This window comes from Rhinatrema bivittatum, chromosome 3, assembly GCF_901001135.1.
Source record: "Rhinatrema bivittatum chromosome 3, aRhiBiv1.1, whole genome shotgun sequence".
In the NCBI taxonomy this organism is placed as follows: Eukaryota; Metazoa; Chordata; class Amphibia; order Gymnophiona; family Rhinatrematidae; genus Rhinatrema; species Rhinatrema bivittatum.
The window spans coordinates 69,039,754-69,066,613 of NC_042617.1; the positions used below are offsets into that span (position 1 = coordinate 69,039,754).

Here is a 26,860-nt window from a genome sequence, read left to right on the forward strand (position 1 = left end):
AACCAACATCTCAACATTCAAGAAAAGACTCAAGACGTGGCTGTTCACGCAGAGCCTTTCCTAACTCCAATTCCATCTAACTTCCTTCTTTCAACACGCTCCGCTAGCATTAGCATTAATAGCCACCTCTTACAATGTTATTTATACTTATATATAACTATCTGATCTTCATTTCCCTTCTCATTCCAAGTTATTGTTTTCCTTGTTATTTGTAACTGCTTTTCTGCACTATTGTTTAAATGGTAAAGTTTATTATAATTACACCCCTGTTTCTTGTGAACCAGCATGATGGGACCACCGTCTTGAATGTTGGTATATAAAAAAGTTAAATAAATAAATAAATAAATAGTACTCTAGAGCTCTCTTTCAGTCTTCCACATGTAGCAACTTTTCATCATTGTATATGAGGTTTAGGGAAGAAAGTCAGAAGCACAATTGACTGGTTTAGATGAAAAGCAGATACTACTTTTGTCAAATATTTTGGATGTGTTCAGAGTCTTACCTTATCATGGAAGAATTGCATGGTAATGGACTAAAGCTTGTAGCTCACAAATTCTTTGAATGAGGTCACTGCTACTGGAAAAATAACTTTCTATGTTAAGTATTTTAGAGAATCAGTTTCCATAGATTCAAAGGGAGCTTTCCTTAGTGAAGTGAGAAGTATGTTGATGTCCCAGGTGGTTTTCTTAGCAGCGGATGCAAATGTAGGAGTCCCTTCACGAACCTGAAGACTAAAGGGTGCATAGAGCTTCATCCTCTGGGGAATGATAGTTGTGCTTGTACTGATGTAGTTGCCAATCTTTATGGGAAAGATGGTAAAAGTAAGATAGTAAATGGCAAGGTTCACATGTGAAGGGATTCAGGTTATGTGAGGAACACCAATCTTAGTAATGTTTCCACTTGGATGAGTAACTGGGTCTTGTGGATTGTTTTCTTGCTGAGAGCAAGATATCCTGTATAGATTCTGATAGAGATCATTTTGCTAGAGCCAAGCATTCAACATCCAAGTTGTTAGATGTATAGCTGGCAGTTTAACAAGGAGCCTGCTTCTTGGGTTAGAAGTGCAGGGTCATCTCCCAATTGGATGGGAGGTTTAAGATCATTTTGGTTTGGTCTCACATTAATTTCTGAACAGTTTTTCATGAGCAGTATTGGAGGACAAGCGAACCCAAGGCCTGCTTCCCATTAGATTAGGAAGATGTTTGGAACCTTTCATAGAGCACTGGGACAAATAGAACATAATCGATTCAGCTTCCTGTTCTGATCCATTCCATGATCCATGGTCATCCCCACAGTCTGAATGGAGAGTCAGTTATGCTTTGTGATAGAGATCACTCGTGTGGGCGGAATATTCTGCTGAGTTTGTCTACCATTGTGTTCGCTATTCCTGGCAAGTATGTTGCTTGTAGTGTTGTCTCATTTTGCTTTGCCCATTTCCAGATGAGAAAGACTTCATGACAGAAGAGCCAAGATCCCATACTTCCCTGTTTGTTGATATAAAACATGGCAACTTGATTGTCCATGTGAATCATACTTTTTCCTCATAGAAAGTGTCAGAAATTCACAAGAGCATTGAGCATTGTCTGGCGCTCTAGTAAGTTATTGTAATGACCAGACACCCTACATCTTGTAGTGCCCAGTGTGGTCTCCCAGCCCAATGAAGATGCATCTGTCATTAATATTACTTGGTGTGAGATTGCCTGGCGGGGTGCTCCACTCTGTAGGACATATGGTTTTAACCACCAGTGTATTGCTTGTTGCATCTCTGTGGTTACAATTAGGGATGTGAATCGTTTTTTGACGATTTAAAATATCGTCCGATATATTTTAAATCGTCAAAAATCGTTAGGGCCACGATACAATACCAATTCCCCCGATTTATCGTCAAAAAATCGTAAATCGGGGGAAGGGGGAGGGCAGGAAAACCAGCACACTAAAACCCCCTAAAACCCACCCCCGACCCTTTAAATTAAATCCCCCACCCTCCCCGAACCCCCCCCAAATGCCTTAAATTACCTGGGGGTCCAGCGGCGGTCCGGAACGGCAGCGGTCTGGAACGGCCTCCTGCAATTGAATCGTGTTGTCTTCAGCCGGCGCCATTTTTCAAAATGGCGGCGCAAAATGGCGGCGGCCATAGACCAACACGATTCGACTGCAGGAGGTCGTTCCGGACCCCCGCTGGACTTTTGGCAAGTCTTGTGGGGGTCAGGAGGCCCCCCCAAGCTGGCCAAAAGTCCCTGGGGGTCCAGCGGGGGTCCGGAAAACGATCTCCTGCCACGAATCGTTTTCCGTACGGAAATGGCGCCGGCAGGAGATCGACTGCAGGAGGTCGTTCAGCGGGGGTTCCGGACCGCTGCTGAATGACCTCCTGCAGTCGATCTCCTGTCGGCGCCATTTTCCGTACGGAAAACGATTCACGGCAGGAGATCGTTTTCCGGACCCCCGCTGGACCCCCAGGGACTTTTGGCCAGCTTGGGGGGGCCTCCTGACCCCCACAAGACTTGCCAAAAGTCCAGCGGGGGTCCGGAACGACCTCCTGCAGTTGAATCGTGTTGGTCTATGGCCGCCGCCATTTTGCGCCGCCATTTTGAAAAATAGCACCGGCTGAAGACAACACGATTCAATTGCAGGAGGCCGTTCCAGACCGCTGCCGTTCCGGACCGCCGCTGGGCCCCCAGGTAATTTAAGGCATTTGGGGGGGTTCGGGGGGGGGGGGGGATTTAATTTAAAGGGTCGGGGGTGGGTTTTAGGGAGTTTTAGTGTGCCGGCTCACGATTTTCACGATTTTCACGATACTTTAAACACCCAAACGGCAACAATACGATTCCCTCCCCCTCCCAGCCGAAATCGATCGTTAAGACGATCGAGGACACGATTCACATCTCTAGTTACAATCACCTTGGAGTGGAATAATTGGAGTAACTGGTCTATTGGCTTCTGAGTCCCCATTGAAGGCAAAGCATGTATAAGCACATCAAAAGGACTATGTGAATAACTGCTGCTAGGAGTCCTAAGAACACTAGTATGCGGTGGGCTCTTGTTGATGACATTTTCAGTAACTATGCCCATGATCTTTCGAAGGGTTGAAACTGTCAATGGGGAGAAATGCCTTGATAGCATGGAATCTATTTGAGCTCCAATAAATTAAAGACACTGAGTGAGTTGTAGAATGGATTTCTTGTAGTTAATGAGAAAACCCAGGGACTGAAGGTAGTGTATCATTAGTTTGGTGTGAGTTAGGAGATTATTCCTTGCTGGGGCTACTATTAACGAGTCATCCAAGTAAGGAAGTATTCGAATCCCATGGCAACATAGGTGTGCTACTGAAACCGCACAGCATTTCATGAAGACTCTGGGGGCAGAAGAGAGTCGAAATGGAAGAACCTTGTATTGGTAATAGTTCTTTCCCAATCTGAAACAGAGGTAACGCCATCAAAAGGGATGTATCGGTATATGTGCCTAAGTGTCCTTGAGGTCTAATGATCACATCCAATCATTGTGTTGAATGAATGGAAAGACTTGTGCTGAGAGAAGTGATCTTGAATTTTTCTCATTGGAGGATGTTGATTGAGAGTCCATAGATCTAAGATGTGTCAGAGTCCTCTCATCTTTTTGGGGATTAAAAAATATTGGGAATAAAATCCATGGTTGTGAAGTGAAGACGATATTGCTTGTATCATATTTTGTTGTAGAAGTTTCTAAATTTCTTGATTCAAAAAAGACAGATGGTATAGGTCGGAGAGTGATACAATAGTGTGTGGAATCAATGGTTGTTTTGAGAAATTGAGGTGATAGCCCTGTTGTACTATTTTTAAGACTCATTAATCTGTTGTTATTTGTTTCCTGTTTGTTGAGTATGCCTGGATTCTGCCCCTACTTGTATGTATGACTGCAGTTTGTGGAGGATCAAAATGTTTGAGCTGCTTTTGCTGATTGCTGTTGCGGAGGTTTTGTTGTCTTCAGTCTCTTGGTTGACCCCTGGTTTGTGTTGTTTGAGACTGCTGCCGATTAGATTGGAAAAACGGCAAGCAATATTGATGATATGGTCCATATGTTCTTCTTGAATAGTATGACTGCTTATAAAGAAGGTAGGGACGCCTTCCTGTAGTATGGTGTTCCGCAGAAGTTGACAAAGACTGAACTGCCACATTCTGTTCCTTTATCTGGGACCAAGTCTACGATACCACATCTGGGACACTGTCTCTCAAAGCTTTTCTCCAAAGAGGCTCTCCCCTAAACATGGAAGGTGAGTGAGTTTTTTGTGTATGTCTTCCTGTATTTCACTTGCTCTTAGCCACGCCATGCGATGGGCTCCCATGGATGCTGCAGAAGTATGCGCAGTGGTATCGAAGGAGTCGTAGACTGAGCTTAGAAGATGTCTGATGGCTTCCGCTAAGTCGAGAGTGGCATGGGAGTTATTTGTTCCCCTGTTTCAGAAGTTGAACGTATATAAAGTTTTAGGTTCTGAACACACTGATAGATGTATTGCACCATATAAAACTGATGCTGAGTAATCCTCACTGTTAGCATAGTGCCTTGGAAGATTTTCTTCCCAAAGTCATCTAAAATGTGATAATTCCCTGGGAATGTATTAGAATAAAGGCAGGATATTTTTTGTCTTTTTTGTGGTGGATTCCTCTACTATGGAATTATGTGGTAGTTGGACAATCCCATACCACAGTGACTTTTTTATTCTAAATTTCAGATCTAACTTTCTGGCCACAGTTATTCCAGAATATGAGGTTATCCACATCTTCATGAGAACCTGTATTGGATTTAAGAATTAGGGAAAATATATATGGAGGGTCAGTTTGCCCCTATGTAAAATGGATCACTGCCAAGGGCCACACATACAGTATATTCTGCTTGCTAATATACAATAAAATATTATTGCTAATTGTTTTACTTAATAAGAAACTGGCAAGTTGCAGAATGAAACACTGCTTGCATTAGAATTGATATAGTATATTTGATATGTTATAGTTTGTGTTAGCCATATGAGACTGCATTTGAGATACTGGGATAATATGGAGGCATTTTCCCCCTGCCAGAAAAGACAAATTTGTCAACATTTCAGACCTTAGGGCTGACGTGTAGACATTGGAATCAGTCAGTCTTGTTATGGCTAGGAAATAAGTCTTACAGGCATCCATTTGCTTCTGTAGATAAGAGAGGTCAGGCATTCCTGGCCGGACACCCAGAACTGGACATCTGCCCAGAATGGCTGAGGGTACAGAAATGAGGAACTACTTCTATGACCAAAATAGATTGGAAGAAAAGTTCTGTAGCTTGCTTAGAATAAACTAGCTTATAATGTTTTGGTAAAATGACAAAATCTGTTCTGAAATCTTACATTAAATGCTTTCCTTTCAAGTATTTAACAAGAGAGAAATATTTTCCCTTGTATTTAGAAGAGACATTAAGAAGATATTTCCAAACTCAAAAGAGGAAGTAGGTATAGTGGCTCAGTCAGCTCAGGAATGAGGAAATACCTTTCTGTTTCACTGAAAGATGAAATTAAAACATCTAGGACAGTGGTTCCCAACCCTGTCCTGGGGGCCCACCAGCCAGTCGGGTTTTCAGGATATCCACAATGAATATGCATGAGAGAAAAGTTGCATGCATTGCCTCCTTAACATGCAAATTTTCTCTCATGCATATTCATTGTGGATATCCTGAAAACCTGACTGGCTGGTGGGCCCCTAGGACAGGGTTGGGTCCACTGATCTAGGATATAACTTATAGAACCCCCCTTCCCCTTTACTTCCTAGTTGGGGGTGGTGACACTATGGCCAAGAATAAGCCCAGGCTTGGCTATCATCCCATAACTGAATGGTTGCCCAGTACTAGTTTGCAAATTAAGAGTATATAAGTTAGGGATTTAGCAGTAGCCCTTTACACTGAGTGGACAACCAACACTAATTACTGCCCATGCAACCTGGTTCACCACCAGCTCCTCCAATGAGACCTTTCATCGTAGACACTGCTAAGGGTGAAAGAGGGGAGCCATCACTCAAGAGATGTGCCTACACTATATATCCTTTCTTCCAGGTCATTCTCATAAGTGATCATGTGTATATATGTTCTTTCATATTGTATTGCTTTTATGTACTCAGTTGCTAGGTTAACATATAATCTGAATCCTTTGCTGTTACATTGCTGATTTCATTGCCTATAATTGTTGGGGGAAGTGTTTACTAGTTCTTAGTAGGAATAAAGCTCACATATATACTTTTGCCAATTTCTCTCAGTGTTTGTGCCTTGTTTCCACTGGGTTATATGGGGCAAATATCCCACTCTTTGGCCATATTAAAGAACTGTATCCTACACTGCCTGTGTTGCTAATGTAAAAGGTTCAGCAGGTATATCAAGTACTTTTAATATGTCCATAACTTTCATTCTCTGGTCTGGGTCTTTTTGTATTTTAGTCTTGAGTGTTGTTTCCATTCTCTCCATAAACCTAGAATACATTAGATCTTCTGGTGGAGATGAGTGCTCAGGTGGTTCTGGAGGCAAGTCCAAATGCCTGTAGAGATGCCTGGAGACTCCCCTAGAGAGTGATGGGAGGACCAGAAAGATTGCGATGAACTCAGAAAACTTAGTTTCTGTGAGGGCACCAATGTAGGTGGGGGATCTTCATTTAAGGGAGACCTTCTTCTTTCAGCATTACCTTTTGAGGTGACATGGAATAATGGGGTAGACAGTTGGGAACTTTGGTTGTTCTGTCTGTGGAAGTAAAGATGTGAACAAATTACTTCCTATATCAGTCATCTATTCCATTGCCTGCTGAGATCGCTGTTCTAGAGTTAGTGGCAGAGCATCTTCCTCTGATACAAGTATGGGTTCCTGATCCAAGGCTGAAGGCTAACCAGCTGGTAGCAGCAGTGAACAGATAGAATCTGTCATTTGAAGCCACAGTCCTTGATGTAGTAGATGGGAGACTGGTACTATCATAGTTGTAGGCTGAGGCAATTGTAGTCTAGTTTCATAGGAACTCAGAACCCTAGAGGCATACCTTTGCATTGATAAAGCAGCTTTCAATATGTCCTGAGCTTAGCGTTTCTCAGGAGGTACTGGAAGTATTGTAAAAGGGTGTAGCTGTTTACCAGATCCTTTACTCATTGTGTTTTGAGTGCTTTTTATCCTTTTCTGAAGATTCTGATCTGATTCTTTGGTGCACTTTGAATTTGCTCCATTGTATGTATCGAGTGCATTGGTGTGCACTGAGCTGATGTGTTGTGCAATGGGCGCTTCAGTGTCCTGTGCATTGGGCGATCTAATGCACTGTGTGCCTGGTGCTTATATGTGGTATACTTCCTGGCCTTAGATGTGTCGTGCTTTGAGGCCTGTGATGATTTCTTCAATACAGCAGTGATGAGTGAAGCTTCTGCGGAGCATTTGGAGGTGCTTTGATGCTGTATCGTGTTTTCAATTTTTTATCTGGCATTGTTGCTAAACTCACTGAAAGCGCCAAGGAGTCTCAATGCCTACATTTTCCAAGTCCTTTCATCGACTCAATGGATCTTTCCTATGTTGGAGTTACTCCAGAAGACTTACTAGCACTGCTTCTAGCAGAGGAGAAATATTGTGCTCCTGGAAGTGGACCTGCTCTGCTCTGTTCCTCGGACCTGAGTCCTGCTACTTTTGCTACTCTTGATCATTGGCTAACAGCAACATCCTACCATACTCAGGGCAGTTAAGCTGGTCATAGTCTAGGCGCAAACAGAGATATTAATTATGGCCATCAGTAATAGACATAATCGAGTAGATTTTAAATGCCTGGCGCTTAAATCCCAGGGGTTACTCACGTGGCTGGGTCTTGTGCGTGCCACATACATTTTCAAAGGGGCTCAACCACATGGGTAACCCCTGATATGCGCCTAAGTGCTGGGCCTAGAGAGAGGGGAGGGGAGGGGTGGGACTGGAGGTGGCCGGTACAGCGGCCATTTGCCACTGTGCCAGAGAAATGCGCGCTGGCAGTCGGCAGGGCACGTGCAAATTACTTCTGCTCCAACAGAGCAGTAAGTAATGAAAAAAAAAAAAAGAAAAGGTAGGAGACAGGGTTTAGGGGGGTGGGGAGGAGAGGGGAGGAGAGGGGAAGAGGGGAAGAGGGAGGGAGTATGGGTAGGGGGGGTTAGGGAACTCGGGGAGGCCCGATTGCGTCGCTGTGCATAATCTTATAAAATAGGGCCCCCCTGCACGTGCAGTCATGGGATTTTATAACATGTGTGCGCCAGCGCAGGCATGTTATAAAATCGACACATCCATGTGTGCGCACCGGGAAGCTCTCACACATGGATGCGTGTGCACACCTTTTTAAATCTACCCAATTTGTCCACAAGAGCAGTATTTAAACCCTCAGGTTTCCTAGAGGCCAGAGTTAGCACTGAAAATGCTTTTGTGGGTCTTGTAATCCTGAATAAGTGAGGAGAATAATTTTCTGCGAAGTGCAGACAAAAACAGATTGTGGAGACTCTAAGGCAATGCCCGCGTGGGAGCTCCCGCACATGCTCAATAGAAGTCAAAGCTCTACTAACTTGGACAGACAAATCTATTCAGTGCTGCCTGATGACATCATCCACAGATAATGGCTCATTCAGTGCTGCTTATTAACAGAAGATATCTGATACAATCCATGTCTGGGGCAGCAGTGGCCTATGTTAACAGTTCATAGTTATGCTAAGTAAGTTAGGATAACAGAGTTTAGAGCATCCTGATTTCTTCTTTCCTCTTCCTTTTATTTTGTTTAGGTTTTGAAGGTTCTTTCCCTAAAAATATTTAAAAAATAAGTTAATATAAGGATGATTATAACATTTACCTAAAGATTTTTGTTTACGGAACAGCAATGGCATTTCCAATGCTCTGTACAATAAGGTCCTCGTGTCTTTGCAAGTCCCTGATGAAACCACTTCTCCCAAGATCTATGTTATGGCAGAAGCTAGCTAAATGATGAAAGATTTTGTAACAACTGATCAACATTATTTTATATACTTTTGCAAATAAAGCAAAAATATTTAGATCCATCCATCTGTTTTCTTTTAATAGTAGTAAAAACTTATTTTTAATGAATTAGATTTAAAAGTAGAATGGGCATAAGATGACCTGCTAGTTTGTTTTGAAATACTTGGACGCAGGAATCTCCAGAAGTAGTTTATTACATGCCTGTGTTTCAGTAGTTATTCAGATTTCTCTAAACTTATTTGGGACCCTGGTTCTTAAGTTTAGATCAAACCTTATGTATATTGTGCCCCCATGTTGTTTGGTTTGCCACATTGGCATAATGCCAAAGGTTGTTCATGGTAAATGTTATGATTTATGATAATGTGTTTATTAACTATTTCTTTAAGAGGATAAGAAATTGCATCTATCAACCATATATATATATATATATATATATATATATGTTGTACACAAATATTTGACTGTTTTTAATTGCATCTTCATTTGTGATATACAGGTTATCTCACGGTTAGGTTTAGCCATGATGAATTCTCTTCTACCAAAGAACCTGTCAGTTTCTACAGCATGCCTACTTAGATATATGTTCTAAACCTGGTTACCTTACATTTCTGAAAATGTGAGACATCCCTTTTTGTCGTTCTAGGGAAAAGCGATGATATTTTGCACCTCTCAGAGGTATACTTTTAAAATCTATTCTGCAGTCTAGCTGAAAAGGCGGGTTTACCATCCAAAGACATGAAAATTATGATGAGCACATTTCCAACTTCCACTCCAAGGTTAGTTTTCTGTCTGTGTTAGATAACACTTTAATCCATGTTTCATTTTTAAAAGAGCACAGTCTTGTTGGCAGGTAACCTAAATGCATGATTAAAGTACTCAATAGGTATGCAGCTTCCAAACAACTATTTTGCTGATTATTTTGTGCAGTAGAAAATCATTTTTTATCTCCATGTCTAGAATATTTTTACTTAATAGAACAAATCAGTCTTTCAGTTAATGGTAGAATTATTTATAGAAATCATGTTGTTAATTCAGATTAAAATGGGTAGTAACAACATTAGCATTTGTACAGTATACAGTTCATTTTAATAATTTGAATAATGAAATAAAAATAAATAGAAGGTGAATATCTAATTGTGTTATATCATATCTTAAATTCTTATTTCTGGTTGCTTTATGGCTGGGTCATTTGGCAACGTCATAGTGATAAATCTCAAACAGCATTTCACAGCTTGGGGTTAGAGGCACTACAAGATTTAGGTCACAAGCACTTATCGAAGAGTGATTTCTAAGCTTGCTTACATAAATCCACTGTTATCAGTCTCCTTGTTATTATTTATAGGTATAGAGTAACACACAGCAGTGAGTGAATGATGTGCCATCACAAACTTTGAGGAAATGTCTTTATTTCAAATATATAATATTTAATCAGAGAAAAATTCATGTAATTTGGTTTTTGTGTTCCTATGTCTTCAACCAGAACTGCAAAATAAAATGTATAATCTTGTTATATTCAGCCTACATATATGTACATGTTATAATGTAGGGCCGCATATGTATGAAAAATAAAATCTTAAAATATGTTATCATGCTTGACAATCTATGAACATTTTAACTGGTGATTTTGTTGCGTATGTGGACCCTTGAGCTGAGACGAAGTTGATACTGCCACCAGGGGAAGGCCCCTAGTGGCCCTCATCATCAGGAGGCAGTGTAGGCTGAGAGGTTCCCCACAGGTTGAGCCCTTGAGTGCCGGGGCCGGCAGGACTTAGGTGCGGGTCTCTCATGTCGAGGAGTCCAAAGAAGAAGACAGCACAGCGTTGGGCAGGCAAGGGTTGAGGCAGGCGGCGGACAGATGAAACCAGGAGCAGGCCAAAGGTTGGGACGGGCAGCAGGCAGGCAAGACGAAGAGACAAGCTGGAGGTCAGGGCGGGTGGAGGTCAAGCAAAGTCGGAGCATCAGGCAAGGATCAGGCAGGTGGAGACGAGATACCTGGCAGAAGTCCAAAACCGGGGAGTCAGACTAAGGGCAGGAGCAGGACCTGAATGCAGGATCAGGAAGGCAAGGCTGGAACACAGGATCAGGAACAATGCAGACTATGCACTTAAGAACAGAGCAAGACCCGTTGCTGAGGCAAAGTGCAGAAGTCAGAGCCGGATTTAAATACTTGGCTGAGGTGACGTCATCTCCCGGGCCCGCAGCAAAGTTTCCCACCGCGGGCCCTTTAAATGGAGGAGAACATCCCACACGTGCCTAGAGAGGCGGATGCCGAGGCCGGGCCAGCGGCATGTCATGCTGTGCAGGCAGGCCGCTACAGCAGGATTCAGGGCCTGGCCACCTCATGCGGCGGAGGAGAGGGCCAGAATGGGATGCCTGCTGGAGCAGGTAAGGGGGCCCGCCCATGGGTGGCTGCGGCCGGAAATCCTAATAGTACTCCCTCCTTTATGCCCCTTCTTAGAAGGGCCAGGTTTGCCGGGGTGAGCCGTGTGGAACTGTTGGAGGAGCGCCTTGTCAAGAATGTTTGAGGCGGGTTCCCAGGTATTCTCCTCAGGCCCAAATCCTTCCCAGGTGATCAGGTATTCCTAGTCGGGCGGATTTTCAAAGCCCTGCTCGCGTAAATCCGCCCGGATTTACACGAGCAGGGCCTTGCGCACCGGCGCGCCTATTTTCCATAGGCCTGCCGGCACGCGCAGAGCCCCAGGACTCGCGTAAGTCCCGGGGTTTTTTTGTCGGGGGCGTGTCGGGGGCGGGGCCAATCGACGTGGCGTTTTGGGGGCGGGACACGGCGTTTTGGGGGCGGGCCCGGGGGCGTGGTTTCAGCCCGGGGCGGTCCGGGGGCGTGGCCGCGCCCTCCGGAACTGCCCCCGGGTTGCATCTTGGCGCGCGTGGATTTACTTCTCCCTCCGGGAGGCGTAAATCTGTGGACAAAGGTAGGGGGGGGGGTTTAGATAGGGCCGGGGGGTGGGTTAGGTAGAGGAAGGGAGGGGAAGGTGAGGGTTAATGCTCAGATTGATATACCGATATATGTAGCTGTGAGTACAAGGTTACAGCATAAAGCCCCTGATGCAGCCTTTTGGCGAAACTCAGCTTCAATTTTGAGTCAGGCTTTTCCAATAAAAGTTGTTCCACGGTGTAAGGTAGTCCCTTCTGGTTTTTTTTTTTTAATCTCACATCCAGGACCTCCTTCACTTGGTATATCTGGTCTTCAGATGCCAAGTCCTGTGGCTCGGGCGGCTTACGATGAGGTTAGGATAGCACTGGCAGTTTCAGGAGAGAGATGTGAAATGTGTTGTGGATCTTCAAAGTTCAGGGTAGGCGCAGGTGGTAGGTAACTGGTCCTAGATGCTCTTTGATAACGAAGGGGCCAATGTACCTGGGAGCCAACCTCATCGAAGGTACCTGGAGGCGGATGTGGTGTGTACTCAGCCATTCTCGGTCTCCAATCTGAAAGAGAGGAGCTGGGCGGCAGTGTCTGTTGGCCCCTTTTTGGCTGCTTTGGTAGCCCGCAAGAGGTTGTCTTGCATACTGTTCCAGAGGGAGCAGAGTTGCTGCGTGGTGAGTTGAGCCATGAGAGAGGGCACCGAGAGTGGCGTAGGTAGCGGTGGGACTGGTTGTCGCTCGTAGACTACCTGGAAGGGTAAGGAGCCAGTCACCGAATGGGTGTGCAAGTTGTGTGAGAACTCTGCCCAGGGTAGCAGGGAGGACCAGTCGTCCTCTCTGTCATTGACAAATGAGCGGAGGAAAGTCTTCAGGGTCCAGTTGGTGCGTTCGGCTTGCCCATTTCCCTGGGGGTGGTATACTGAGGTAAAGTCAAGTTGCACCCTGAATTTCTTGCACAGTGAGCGCCAGTACCTGTCTGTGAACTGAGTCCCTCAGTCAGAGGCTATATGTTGGGGTAGCCCATGGAGGTGGAAGATATGCTTTATGAACAGTTGGGCCAGCTCGGGGGCCGAGGAAAGCTTGGGTAGTGCATTGAAGTGTTCCATTTTGGAAAATCTGTCGATGACCACCCAGATGACATGGTTGCCATCCAGCGGAGGTAGCTCTATTATTTATTTTTTTTTATTTTTTTTTACATTTTTTTATATACCGACAATCATTTTGAACATCTTATCGGTTTACAGAGAAAGTAATGCAGCAACAAGCTTTACATTAAACATGGAACATTGAGTTAACATACATAATGGAGTAATACAGATTAATAAATGTACATATGCGGGGGACAACATTGAAACATATTTACAGTTATAGGTAGTGGGGTAGTAACTTGAAAAATATTTACAGTTACAGGTAGAGAGGAAGTGAAGGTAAGTGAGACAAGGGGAGGGGGGAGCAGAATGGAGAAGGGATGGGGGCCAAAGGCTAGAGGGAAGGAAGCAAGTGTGTGGGGGGGGGGGGGGAGGGGGGAAAGGCTAGCGGGGATAGAGAGGAAGAGGACCATGGGGGATAAAGGAAAAAAAGATCATGTGAATACTTGCTTGAAGAGCCAGGTCTTAAGATTCTGCTTAAATTTCTTAGGGCATTGTTCCTGGTGAAGATTGGGGAGCATTTTGTTCCAAAGAGTAGGACCAGCTAAGGAGAGAGCACGGACAGTGGTGCATTTAAGCTTTGTAGCTTTGTGTGAGGAAGTTTGTAAGGTTGCCAGATGCTGGTTTCTGGTGGGTCTGCTAGGGGTGCGAAGTTGAAAGTGCTCATTAAATCAGGATAAGTTTTTGGTTGGTTGATATGTGGGTCCAAGGTTTCTCGGGCATGGGCAAAGGTTGCAGGAGACCCCAGGGGTGCCTGGGCAATGGCTTCTGCTGGGCACAAGTCGGGCAGGAGTTGACGTAGGCCCGGGCGTCTCGCTCCATCTGTGGCCACCAGTAATATCACCGTAACAGCTCCAGCGTATATGCCCTTCCAGGATGCCTGGCAGTGAGGGAGTCGTGAGCCCAATCCAGAACCTTCTGTTGAAGACGGAGGGGTACCACCATCTTCCCCTGGGGCACCATCTGGGTGGCAGTCAGAAGGATCTTTGCAGGGTCGAGAATGTATTGAGGTATAGCAGGAATGTCATCTGTCTCATAGACCCTGGACAGGGCATCGGCCTTGGCGTTCTTGGAGGATGAAGTTAAAGTGGCTGAAGAACAGCGGGCCTGGTGTGGGTTCAACTGTTGGGCTTAGCTGAGGTATTCAAGGTTATTATGGTCAGCAAGAACCGTGATGGGATGCTGTGCTCCCTCAAGCCACTGCCACCATTGCTCAAAGGCCATTTTGATGGCCAATAGCTCCTTGTCCCCGATGCCGTAGTTCTTCTCTGCCGGTATGAACTTGCGAGAGAAGTAGGAGCAGGGCAATAAGGTGCCTTTACCGGAGCATTGGCTGAGAACGGCCCCCACGGCTATATCGGAGGCATCCACCTCCACCACGAACAGGCGTGAAGAGTCCAGGTGTCTGAGGCAAGTCTCTTGGAGGAAAGTCTCTTTTAACTCCTTAAAGGCCGCAACTGCCTTGGGTGGCCAGTGTTTGGCGTCAGCCCCCTTCCTGGTGAGAGTGGTAAGGGGCGCCACCAGGCGCAAGTACTGGGGAATAAAGTGTCTGTAGAAATTGGCGAAGCCAAGGAATCGTTGCAGGGCGCGGAGCCCCAAGAGTTGGTGACCTTCTTCGGGTCCATGTGGAAGCCCGCCATGGAGATCATGAACCCCAGGAAGGGGAGTGACTCTCATTCAAATAGGCATTTTTCCAACTTGGCAAAGAGCTTATGCTCATGTAGGCATTGAAGGACATGCCTGACCTCCAGGCGGTGTGTCAGCAAGTCTTTGGAGTAAATAAGGACGTCATCCAGGTAAACAATGATGCTGGTGTGTAGCATGTCACAAAAGACGTCATTCATGAGGTTTTGGAAAACCGCCAGGGCTTTGCATAGGCCGAATGGCATCACCAAGTATTCATAGTGGCCATCTCGAGTGTTGAAGGTGGTTTTCCACTTGTCCCTGGGTTTGATGCGCACCAGGTTATAGGCCCCACAAAGGTCCAACTTGGTGAATATCTTCGCCCTTGGAGGTGGTCCAGCAGCTCTGGGATAAGAGGCAGCAGGTATCTGTCCCTGCAGGTGATGGCATTTAACCCCCGGTAGGCGATGCAAGGTCTCAGAGTACTGTCCTTCTTTGCCACAAAGAAGAAGCCAGCACTGGCGGGCAAGGTAGAAGGGCAGATGAAGCTCCTGTCGAGGTTCTCCCGGATGTACTGGGAAATAGCCTGGGTCTCAGGAAGCGACAGAGGGTACACTCGACCCCTAGGGGGCATGGAGTCCGGAAGGAGGTCTATAGCACAGTCGAACGGATGATGTTCAGAGAGTGTCTCCGCCTTCTCCTTGGAGAACATGTCCGCGAAGTCCACATACTGCTTTGGTAAGGAGATGTCTGAGCCGGAGCACATCCCGTATACAGGTCATATGGCAATTGGAACCCCAGGAGGCCAGATGCAGTGTCTCCCAATCGATTGCAGGTAGAATGTTCCTCAAACCATGGGAGGCCCAGGCCACTAGGTGTAATGCCTTCTCCAAGACAAAAAATGAAATCTCCTCATGGAGGATCCCCGTGCATAATCCGACAGGTAGCGGGTCCCCCCCAGATGGAGGAGATCACCAGCGATGGTTGTTCTGGGCATTACTGGAAGATTCAGTTGCTTGACCAGGTCCGATAGGATAAGTTTCCTCCAGCTCTGGAATCGATGAAGGCCTGCATGGTAAATGAGCCCTTGGGTGGATGAGAGTTACAGGAAGGTGCACTGGGGAGCAGGGTTAAATCAGCCTAGGGTCATCCTCCCCATGATGCCTAGGGTTCTGGAGTTTCCCGGCCTCAAGGGGAACTGGACCAGCATGTGTCCCTTGCTGGTGCATAGAGACATAAGCCAAGGTCTGCACCACTATCTTTCCTTCAGGGTGGAGGTGGCTCCGACCGACCTGCATGGGCTATTCTCCCTGAGTCTGGACAGGCTCGGCCGGAGAGGGGCGGAACAAGGGCCGGGAGAAGGATGGCTCCAGAGGGATGGCTTTAAGGCCTGGCTTCAACTCCCGCAGGGCGTTGTTGGAGGCAGCGGTCGATTCATCCGGCCAGGTTCAATGAGGGCCTCTGAGTCCTCTGGAAGCTCCCTAGCAGCCAGTTTCATCTTTAATTCTTGAGGCCAGCCCCTCCAGGTCTGTTTTCACAGTGAAAAGGTAAACAGTGGAGTGCTTCAGGGAACTGTACTTGGACCTGTGCTTTTTTAAATATTTATAAACGATCTGGAAAGAGGTACGATGAGTGAGGTGATCAAATTTGCAGATGACACAAAATTATTCAAAGTAGTTAAATCACAAGTGGATTGTGATAAATTGCAGGAGACCCTCATGAGACTGGAAGAAGGGCGTCCATATGGCAGATGAAATATAATGTGGACAAGTGCAAGGTGATACATATAGGAAAAAAATAACCCATGCTATTAGTTACACAATGTTAGGTTCTAATCTAGGAGTTACCACCCAGGAAATCGTCAGCCCAGTGTGCTGTGGTGATCAAAAAGCAAACTTTGTATCGAGCCATGAAACTAGAAATGAAGCAGGTATTGTTCAGCAATGACCATTGATGCCCTCATTACCAAAGATGAGAGTATTGATATACAGTACATACTGACTCAGATGAAGTCATGTCAGGAGTCCAACTAATCACCTGTCTATAGATGGTGGTGACATTCAATCAAATATCAAGTAGCTGCTATGGAACTGAATATGCAATGAAGTTCTGCACACGGAAAATACTCTGGACTACACAGACTGCTAAAACTTTTCCCAGAACTTTACAGGTGCTGCAGCTGCTCTGATGACATTACTTGCCAACTTTGCAGAACTTTTCAATATGTTCTCCCCAAATCTCTTCCTTTTGGGAAAGATTTGACATTGTTTCCTCCACAGTAGTTGAGGAATTTATAGCCAAATCCAATGACACTTTGTGTCCTCTATCTCACTACTCTTCTTCTCTTTTCAAAGTCATAAGAATCACACTATCTCCTATTTTCTCTAAACTGATCAATTTGTCACTTAGGGCCTCATTTTCCCAAGCCGCTCCCACGCGATAAGGGACCTTTTGCCACGCGAAAAGTCCCTTATCATATGCGATACCAGGATGGGGGCAGAGTCGGGGCAGAGTCCGGCCCAGAAGAGGAGGAGTCGGGGTGTCACCGGGGCCGACTCTGCGCCGACGCCGTGGACAGTGAAAAGGTAGGTGCCTTTTCGCTGCCTATTTCGCTCCCAATAGCTACACCTCCTATGGTGGCGCTATTGGGTGCGAAACCAGCAGTGATCACACCGCGACGGTGCGATCGCTGCTGGCTAGCACGGGCCCGCCCCCCCCGTTTCGGCCCCCCGCCCCTCATCTTCTAAAGTATCGCAGGCCTGCGATACTTTTAGAAAATGAGGCCCTTAGTGAAGGCGTTATTCCTTCAACCTTAAAAAGGATAGTAGTCTGCCCACTGCTCAAAAAAATAAACTGGACCCTACTGACCTATATCTGCTCTGCCATTTTTCTCAAAATTTCTTGAATCCACTGTTTTGTGCCAGCTAAGGGGTACATTTTCAAAAACCAGCGCGCGCACGTACTTTTGTTCGCGCACCACACGTGAACAAAAGTACGCTGGATTTTATAAGATACGCACACGCAAGGGGGTGCACATTTGTGCAACCTGCGCGCGCCGAGCCCAGCATGCGCTGCCTGTTCCCTCCGAGGCTGCTCAGCGCCGGCCAGCCAGTGCTCCCACCATGTGACAGGGGCCGGCAAATGGCACGGATACCCTGTCACATGGTAAGGGCAAAGGGCCATCGGCGCCATCTTTATGAGTGGCAGCCGACGGCCTGAGAACGGGAGATCGCTCCCGGGACCACCACTGGAACACCAGGTAATTTTAAAATGTTTTGGGGGGATCGAGAGGGTGGGGAAAGCTAAGGGGTCATTTTTAAAGGGTCGGGTGGGTTGTTTTTTTTATCGGGCCATCGGTGCCATTTTTGAGTGGCAGCCAAAATGGCGCCAATGGCCCCAGAGCGGGAGATCGGTCCCTGCGCCCCCACTGGACCACCAGGTACTCGTAAAAAGTTTTGGGGGGATTCGGGAGGGTGGGGGAAGGTAAGGGGTCAATTTTAAAGGGTCGGGCCTCACTAAAAAAAAATTAACTATGTGAATCGGAACCGATTCCGATTCACATCTCCACCGATCAGATTTTTTTCTCCCTCCAGCCAAACCCGATTGTTAAGACGATCGAGCACATGATTCACATCCCTAGTCATTTTCTCATGGATTTTACAGACTTCAAGTCCTTGCTGGTCTCTGGAATCTTTTACACGTGCCTGATTCCATACAGTTCTTCAAGCGTCCATTTTCTCCATGTCGATTACTGTAACAGTTTGTACACAAGCATTTCTCTCACTCCAGTATGACCATTGCAGTTGCTATTGAACTCCGCTGCATGACTTTTATCAGGATTAAAGCATAGAGACCATATCACCTCCACTTTAATCGAAACTATACTGGCTCCCAATTAATGAGAGAGTGAAATATAATGTTGGAAAATTAATTTTTAAATTGCTTAATGACCAGACTTGCCATTGGGCCAACACAATATTGAAATTTTATCAATCCACTAGAGCCTTGCACTTTTCACAATGTGTTCTGCTCGAGATTCTATCACCCAAGTCACACGAATACACATGATTCGCGAGTGTGCCTTTCCATCTCTGGGCCCACTCTCTGGAATTTCAGAAAGCAAGTTAAGACTTTCTTTTAACCAGGCATATTTTTAAATTTCTCATCTATATTTTATATATTGTTTATTTTAATATTTATGTCTGTTTATATTTGCTTTACCTGTATTATAATCATGTTTTATGATTTATTCATCTTAATGATTTATGTTTTTTTTTCATTTAAATTTTTAATTTATTGTTGTATTGTCACTTTTTTATGATTGTACTCTTGTTCATCGCCTAGACCTTTTAAGTGTTAGGCGATTCACAAATGTTAATAAATGTAATAAATGTAAAATGTAAATGCTGTATTTTTTGATAAGCTAAGCTGCAGTATTTTTTCCCACATTATTTTTAAAAGTATGCCCATCAGTGTACACTAGTAAGTTACACTCTCTGTAGAAGAGGTGTATCATAATGCGAGGTGAATGTGTGTATTTATTTGGCCAATTACCTAAATATTTCAAAGCAAACATGCACATAAGTATGCTTTGAAAATACAATGTAAAGTCTGCACTTGCTATGCGGCTGAAAATTCCCCATAATCACTGCATTGGGTCTAGTGCCTGTATTGGGGCTATCTTCTACCCCCTCCAAAATAAAATATAGCTGCCCCACTCCCCTAAACTCATGACTGCAACATTTTGTTCTTGCAGTACCAGCTCGAGTCAGTCAGCACCACAAGAACAATGTGGAGCTGCCAGTGCTATTCAACTCAGTGCTAATAGAGTTCCACAAAAGAAAGGGGAGAAGTAAGAAGGGTTTTTGTTGATGGTGGTAGTAGCAGGGACTGCTTGAGTTAGAGGGAAGAAACACAGCCCAAGCCATGGAAAAAAAGGAACAAGCCAGAGGGTGAAAAACAGAGGGCCAAGCTGAGAGAGAAGTTGAGGGTGAGAGGGCTGAGAAGCTGGGTTCAGGAAGTAGAGAATGGTTAAGAAGGTGAGGCTTTGGGAATGTTATAGGTGAAAGAAAGAGAGCTTAATTTGAGGGAGGGGAGGAGAAACTGAGGAGCAGGGGATAAGGGAGTGGAAAGAGGCAGGTCAAGGGTGTAAGAAGCAGAGATGTGGATAAGAGAAAAACAGACATAAAGAGATTACGAAATGGAGTGCCAGAGAAAAATGTATAGGGGATGGTGAGGAGAGGGGAGGAGGGAATAATGGTGAAGGGAAGGTATTTTGGGTACATAGCAAAAGATTTAGAAAGGAAGGAAAAAAGCAAAGAGGAGAATAAGAGGGAGGCTGGAGCAGAGGGAAGGAGAAGGAAGACACACAGATTTTGACTACCTAGATTTAGGTGCTCATCCCCAAAATTTCCCTAAGCCAGCCGGGAGAAGGATACTATCTTACCATCTCCCAGCTTGGCATCCTGCCTTCCTTTGACAACCTGAACATGGAGGAAAGATAAGATAGTCTCTTTCTTCGGCTGGCTTGGGGAGTTTTCCAAGGTATGGGAATAGAGGCTGTCGGAGCCCCCAGACCACTTTTTCCAAACATTCAGAAGGAATAGGGCTCGCTAGGGTGAGCAGTTGGCCTCTTCATTTGACTTTAGAAGTTGAGTGGAAGGGGGTTGGTGGCCCGTCAGAGGCGGGAGGATGCTGGGGGAATGCTGACACTTCCTCCCAGTCTTTAATTTCTTAAATGAGTGGAATGGAAGAGGGATCTGGGTGGCCAAAATTAGAGCTGCTTTGGAAGCACATAGTTTTAGCCACCCAAGTTAGTGGCTGGCATTGAAAATCAACTAGCTACCCAAATTGTTTGCCCTGACCTGACCTCGTCCCTGGGCCAGCCCAGGTTTTAGACACCTAACTTTAGGTACCTAAAGTAAGGTACTCAACCTCAATCAATTTTTGAAAGAGGTCCATTTAGGCACCTAAACTCTTTAAAATTCAACCTCTAAGTGTGCATGTGAAAATTGGTCTTCATAGTGATTTGACTATTAATAAATAATCATTTTCTGTTAATTATTTGACAATGTGATGCAAAAACCTGGACATTTCTAGGTATAAACATATAAAATCATTTACAGGATCATTCATCAAATCACGTTAGGGCCCTAACGCAATAACGCATGCATTATTTATCGCATCATGAGATGCATATGCAAATTTTTAAATTTGAGTCAAAAGGGAGGAGTTTGGATGGAGATTATGAAAATGAGGGGTGTTTAATGTTGTGTGCGATAGCATATCGCACGTTTTAATGACAGAAATAATTACACCTTATTTCCTGGCATTATGCTGTGTGCTATGCCCAAAATGGGATTTGCGATAAAAATCGCAAATTCCATTTCGGGCAAGGGGGGAAGAGAGGGAGAGGGGACAGGGAGTGGAGTGGAGTGGAGTAGGTAGAGAGAGAGAGAGCCTCTGGGGTGGCACACAATCTAGTCAACTATTTATACCACTGTAGGAGGGTCAACTAGTAACTTGAGGTGAAGTTTTGGTGGTGGTCTAGGGTTTTGGGGAGCAGTTTTACATGCACGGTCAGAGGTACAAACAACACAGTACACATCATTGAAGATTTGATGTGATTTGGAGTGAGGAAAGTACACAAAGATGAGATTTGTACAATATACTCTTGCCCTACCTTTCCTCACTGCAAATCACATCAAATCTTCAATGATGTGTACTGTGTTGTTTGTACCTCTGACCGTGCATGTAAAACTGCCCCCACCCCCCCAAAGCCTAGACCACCACCAAAACCTCACCAGAGTTATTTATTGACCCTCCTACAGTGGTATACATATTTGACTAATATGAGAGCCTTATAAAGAGTCTTTCTCTCTCTCTCTCTCTCTCTCTCTCCTTCTCTCCAGGAGCAGCCCCTTTTTTTTTTATCATGGGCAGTATTCATGCGAAATTTATAGCAAAATGATGAATCTAGGTCTTAGATTGTTATTTCAGAGCATCTAAAATTTCAGAGCTTCTAAGGATCTCCGTGGTACACAGACACCCATCTCTTTAATTTGACAGGCTCATCTAGACTTGTCCATTCAGAATAAGAAAGGAAACTAAGTTACCTCTAATTTTCAGCTCAAAGTACGTGCTAAATTTTTCCTGTAATAACCTCTGAGCCACAGGAATTCAATGCACTTTACCACAGACGTTATTATAATTTTTCTCTAAGGTGCTATGGAACGAAGGTGTCACAACGTTATATTAATAAGTCTATGAGTCCTGGAGCTAGCTTTGCCAACTAGCTCCAGGTTTTCAGGTCAGGATAATTAGTCCTGGTTTTTCCCTGCATGCAAGCACTTGTAATCATACTTTTTTTTAGGGAATACTATAAGGGAAAGTCAGATGAAGTCTCTACTTGCAATGGGGTAAAGCCAAGTCTGGATCAACCTGTCCTGAAAAACATGGATCCAGTTGGTGACCCTCTCCTAGGATTGAAGAAAATGACCAAATGATAGAAACAATTGCAGGAAATAAAGTGAAAAAAGGAAAGAAAGCGTAAGACGGGGGAGAAAGAATTTAAAGGATTTTTTTTTTTTTTACAAAATTAGTCTAGGCTAGGAGTCAGTTAAATGCATTGTATATATTATGAGCATTCATTAAAGCTGTAGTACCTTTTACTTGCTACAGAACTGAAATTTGCAGTGAGAAGTAGTTAAAGAAGAGAAACTGCAAGAGCCATTTTGTTCTTAAAAGGGCACTTAACTGGTAGCTAAGGACATAAAAACCATGTAAAAGCAAGCAGTGATCTTCCGTTGCTATTTGTCCAGGATCCCATTCAATTTCAATTCTGAATTTGTTCTCCTTGTCCTGTTAGTCCCTTCTTTGTTGAGTTAGTAAGGCCTCTCCCCCCATTTATTACAGATCTGAATTTGTAGAATTGTGTTTCCCAACCCTCTCCTGGAGGCACATCCACCAATCAGGTTTTCAGAATTGCCACAATGAATATGCATGGGAGAGGTTTGCATACATTGACACTCAAGGTATGCAAATCTATCTTATACATATTCATTATGGATATCCTGAAAAACCTGACTGGTTAGGTGAACCTCCAGAAAAGAGTTGGGAAACACTGTTGTAGAAGGTGCAGAATCAAACTTTGATTTGATTTATTAATATGACATATCACTCTCCATTATGATATCAAAGTGGGGTAATTACAGTTACACGCGCCGGCCGCAGCACACCCACGGCTCGGCCCCCTCATCTCTTTCAGAGTAATCCAGTGCCTGGTCCCTGATCTCTGGCGGCTGTGGGCCATCGACTCTGTCCTCGGGTCGCCCCTGGTGCCTCCGGCTCTGCTACTGCTCCCGGCGCACCGCATCACCCGTGGAGAGACGCCATTCTGACCAGCACCGTGCCCCTCCCTAGTAATGCGCGCAACCAGACCTTAAGTAGAGCCCGTGGGGGGAACCTAGCAACAGGCCCAGGATGATGACATCAGCGGAGCTCTGGTATATAAGGCCAGGCCCCACTGCCTCAAATTGCCTTTGTAATAGGGCCCCTCACTAGTTGAGTGCTCGTTGCTTCTACTGTTCCTGGTTCCTGATCCTGATTGTCTTGTTCCTGTTTCCTGTTTCCTTGTCCTGAGTCCTGTTCCTTCATCTCTCCTTCGGATTGCTAACCTGGTTTGACCTCTGCATTGCCTGACTACTCCGTTTGCCTCTCTCAGCCCCGGACCACGGCATTGCCTTACTCTCCGTTGCCTCTCTCCAACCCTGGACCTCTGCATTGCCTGACTACGCCATTGCTTCTCTTCAGCCCTGGACTTCTGCTTCGTCTGAATATCCTTGACGCTCTCCTCATCCAGACCTCAGCCTTGCTTGCCACTGCTTCCAGCCTGCCGCCAGCTCTGAACTCAGCTTGCCTAAGATGCTTCTCAGCCTTTGTCCTGGACGTGATTCATTCAGGCTCCAGCCTGCTCTTGCTCGAGTGCCCTCTGTCAGACTGTGTTCCTATTGGCACCCGGGTCTCCTGGACTCCGCCTCGTCCGGTACAGACTGTTATCTACCCTAGTTGCTGCCTCTGGGCTGACTTCAATCCACCCATTGACGACCACAGACAGAGGCCACCTAAGTCCAGCCAGCCCCCGCTCAACCTGCGGGGAATGAGGGCTGGTACTGATGAAGCATCAGCCGGCCTCCGTCCATCAGCCCTCTCTGCCTACTGATGGTGGGGATCCGTAGGATCCTTCCTACGGGTAGCGTCAACCCCACCTTGGCCCAAGGGTCCACCTCCGGCGCAACAGATTGCAAAGGACATGGACTCGGCAGAGCCACGTACCCTCCAGGCTATTCCTGTCCTGGCCCTAAAAGACAAGAACAGCACAGTTTCTCGAGGCTCTGGCCTCTTCCCTTGAGCATCTACATACATGGTTAGATGCCATGTCCAGCACCTCAGTTCCAGCGATGGCTTCCTCTCTGCCACAGCTGTCTACTCCCTCCTCCTGAGCCCTACTGGCCCTGCCAGCCTGCCTCATTTCAACGATGACTCCAAACTGTGTAGGTTTATTAACCAGTGCTATATGCAGTTTGCTTTTCAATCCTCCATCTTTCAAGATGAATTACCCAAGGTCATCTTCATCTTGTCTCGCCTAGAAAGGGAGATGCTAGTGTGGGCTTCTCCCTTGTGGGAGCAATCGGACTCACTCCTACGGGAACTGTCTCAGTTCTTGGCCGTGTTCTGGTTAACCTTTGATGACCCTGGGCGGCATGCTGTGGCAAGTACTAGTTTATTACATCTTCGACAAGGCCAAAGAAGCTTTTTCAACTACACCATTGAATTTCAGACTGCCTGAGAGCTATCTACCTGGATGGGCTCTCCCCGCAACTAAAGGATGAATTGGCAGCATGAGAGCTCCCTTCATCTCTCGAGGATCTTATCGATCTAACTGGCCGAATTGACCATCGTCTTCAAGAGCATCACCGGGAAAATCAGATGCCCATGAAACCCTCTCGGGTCTGTTCTCACATGCTGCCTGCTACCAAACCTACTACTGGTAGGAATTCTGCTGTGGCTGAAACTGATGAACCCATGCAGTTGGGACGTGGGACGCCTGTCCCTGAAAGAGCACCTCCGACGGAGACAAGCAAGTCTGTGTTTGTACTGTGGAGCACCCGGCCATCACCTATAGACTTGCCCAGTCCATCCGGGAAACTTCCCAGCCTAACTTCAGTTGGAGTCCTGAACCTGGGCACTATGTCCCCGGCCCCTCAACTATCTGTGCCTGTTACCATAGTCTGGGACTCTCGATCGTTTCCTGTCCTTGCTCTGGTAGATTCTGGAGCAGGTGGTCATTTTATCCTTAAAGACCTAGTTCAACTCATGGGTATCAATACCCATCCTCTTGAGACTTCTCTGTGCATTGCCTCAATCTATGGAGAACAATTACCCAGTTTTATCTCCTTATCTACAGAGCCAGTTCGACTTCTTACTGGTGCTCTCCATGCTGAAGAAATTGAACTTTTGGTCCTAGAGAAATCCATCCACCTGGTAGTTCTGGGACTACCTTGGCTCCAACGTCACTCCCTCCCAATTCAATTGGGGGTCTCTTCAGTTGACAGAATGGGGCTCCGCCTGTCACCAGACCAGTCTACGTAAAGTATCGCCCCCACCAGTGGTTCCCTCTGGCAACCATTTCCTAGGCATACCTGCCTCCTACGCAGACTTCAAAGACGTGTTCTCAAAGCAGAAGGCGGACCTCCTACCCACCCTCTTCGGAGATTTGATTGTCCCATCGATCTTCTACCTGGGACCACGCCTCTCCAAGGGTGTACCTATCCTCTATCTCTTCCTGAGACCAAGGCCATTTCGGAATACATCTGGGGAGAATCTTGCGAAGGGGTTCATTCGCCCCTCTACCTCCCCTGCTGGCGCAGGGTTCTTTTTCATCACAAAAAAGGACGGATCTTTAAGACCGTGTATCGATTACCATGGTCTGAATGTGATCACTCTCAAGGACAAATACCCTCTACCCTTGATATCTGAATTGTTTGATCGGCTACACGGAGCTTCTATCTTCACCAAGTTGGACTTATGCAGAGCCCATAACTTGGTGCATATTTGCCCTGATGAAATCTGGACTGCTTTCATCACCAGAGATGGACATTACGAATATTTAGTGTTGTCCTTCGGCCTTTGTAACGCCCCCGTAGTATTCCAACGAATGATTAATGAAATCTTCAGAGATCTCTTGTACATCAAGGTTGTGGCGTACCTGAATGACATTCTTGTCTACTCTAAGGACCTGGCCTCGCACCATACAGATATTCGTACCGTACTTCAACGTCTTTGAGAAAACCATCTGTACGCGAAATTGGACAAGTGCCTGTTTGAAAAAACCAGCTTGCCCTTTCTGGGGTACATAATTTCCCAACAAGGGTTCGCTATGGATCCTGAGAAACTTAAAGGAATCCAAGACTGGCCACAACCCATGGGCTGAAGGCACGTCAACGTTTTCAAGGATTCAGGAATTACTACCGCCACTTTATACCACACTACTCTATGTTGGTAGTTCCTCTTACAGCCTTAACCCATAAGAGTCAAGACACCCGAAACTGGGACCCCGAGGCTATTTACACCTTTTCATCGCCTCAAAGAGGCTTTCTTAACAGGATCCTGTCTCCATCATCCAGACCTTACTCGCCCTTTCCTGGTTGAGGTCGATGCCTCCGCAATCGGAGCGGGGGCGGTCCTGAAGCAACGCTCTGCTTCTGGATCTGTGGTCCCGTGCTCCTTCTACTCATGCAAATTCTCTGCTGCAGAACAAAATTACTGCATTGGAGACCGTGAGTTACTCGCCATCAAGCTGGCTTTGGAGGATTGGCACCCATGGCTAGAGGGCGCTCAACATAAATTTAAAGTGTTCACAGATCATAAAAATCTGGAACACCTGAGCCAAGCCCAACGTCTCAATGTCTGTCAAGCCCAATGGGCTCTGTTCTTTTCCAGGTTTAACTTCGAACTTTGCTACCCCCCGGCAGAGAAAAATCTCCGGTCAGATGCCCTTTCACATTCATTTGAACCTGAAGACAAGCCTGATGAACCTGGTTATATTATTGACCCAGCTTGCATTTGTCTCTCAGCTACTCATCCTGTTCCTACTGGGAAAACTGTGGTGCCCCGTCGACTCCGTGAAAGAGTCCTCCGGTGGGCTCATGACTCTAAGTTTGCTGGTCACCCAGGAAGAGCGCGAACCT

The 26,860-nt window shown here is 45.8% G+C and overlaps 1 protein-coding gene across 1 annotated transcript in view; it reads left to right on the forward strand.

The window, feature by feature from the left end:
- The window catches only part of CAMKMT (calmodulin-lysine N-methyltransferase), a 785,377-nt gene that overhangs the window by 750,954 nt on the left and 7,563 nt on the right, over positions 1-26,860 (forward strand). The window contains 2 exon segments of the mRNA XM_029593342.1: positions 9,605-9,619; positions 9,621-9,737. Coding sequence (XP_029449202.1) covers positions 9,605-9,619; positions 9,621-9,737 — 132 coding nt within the window.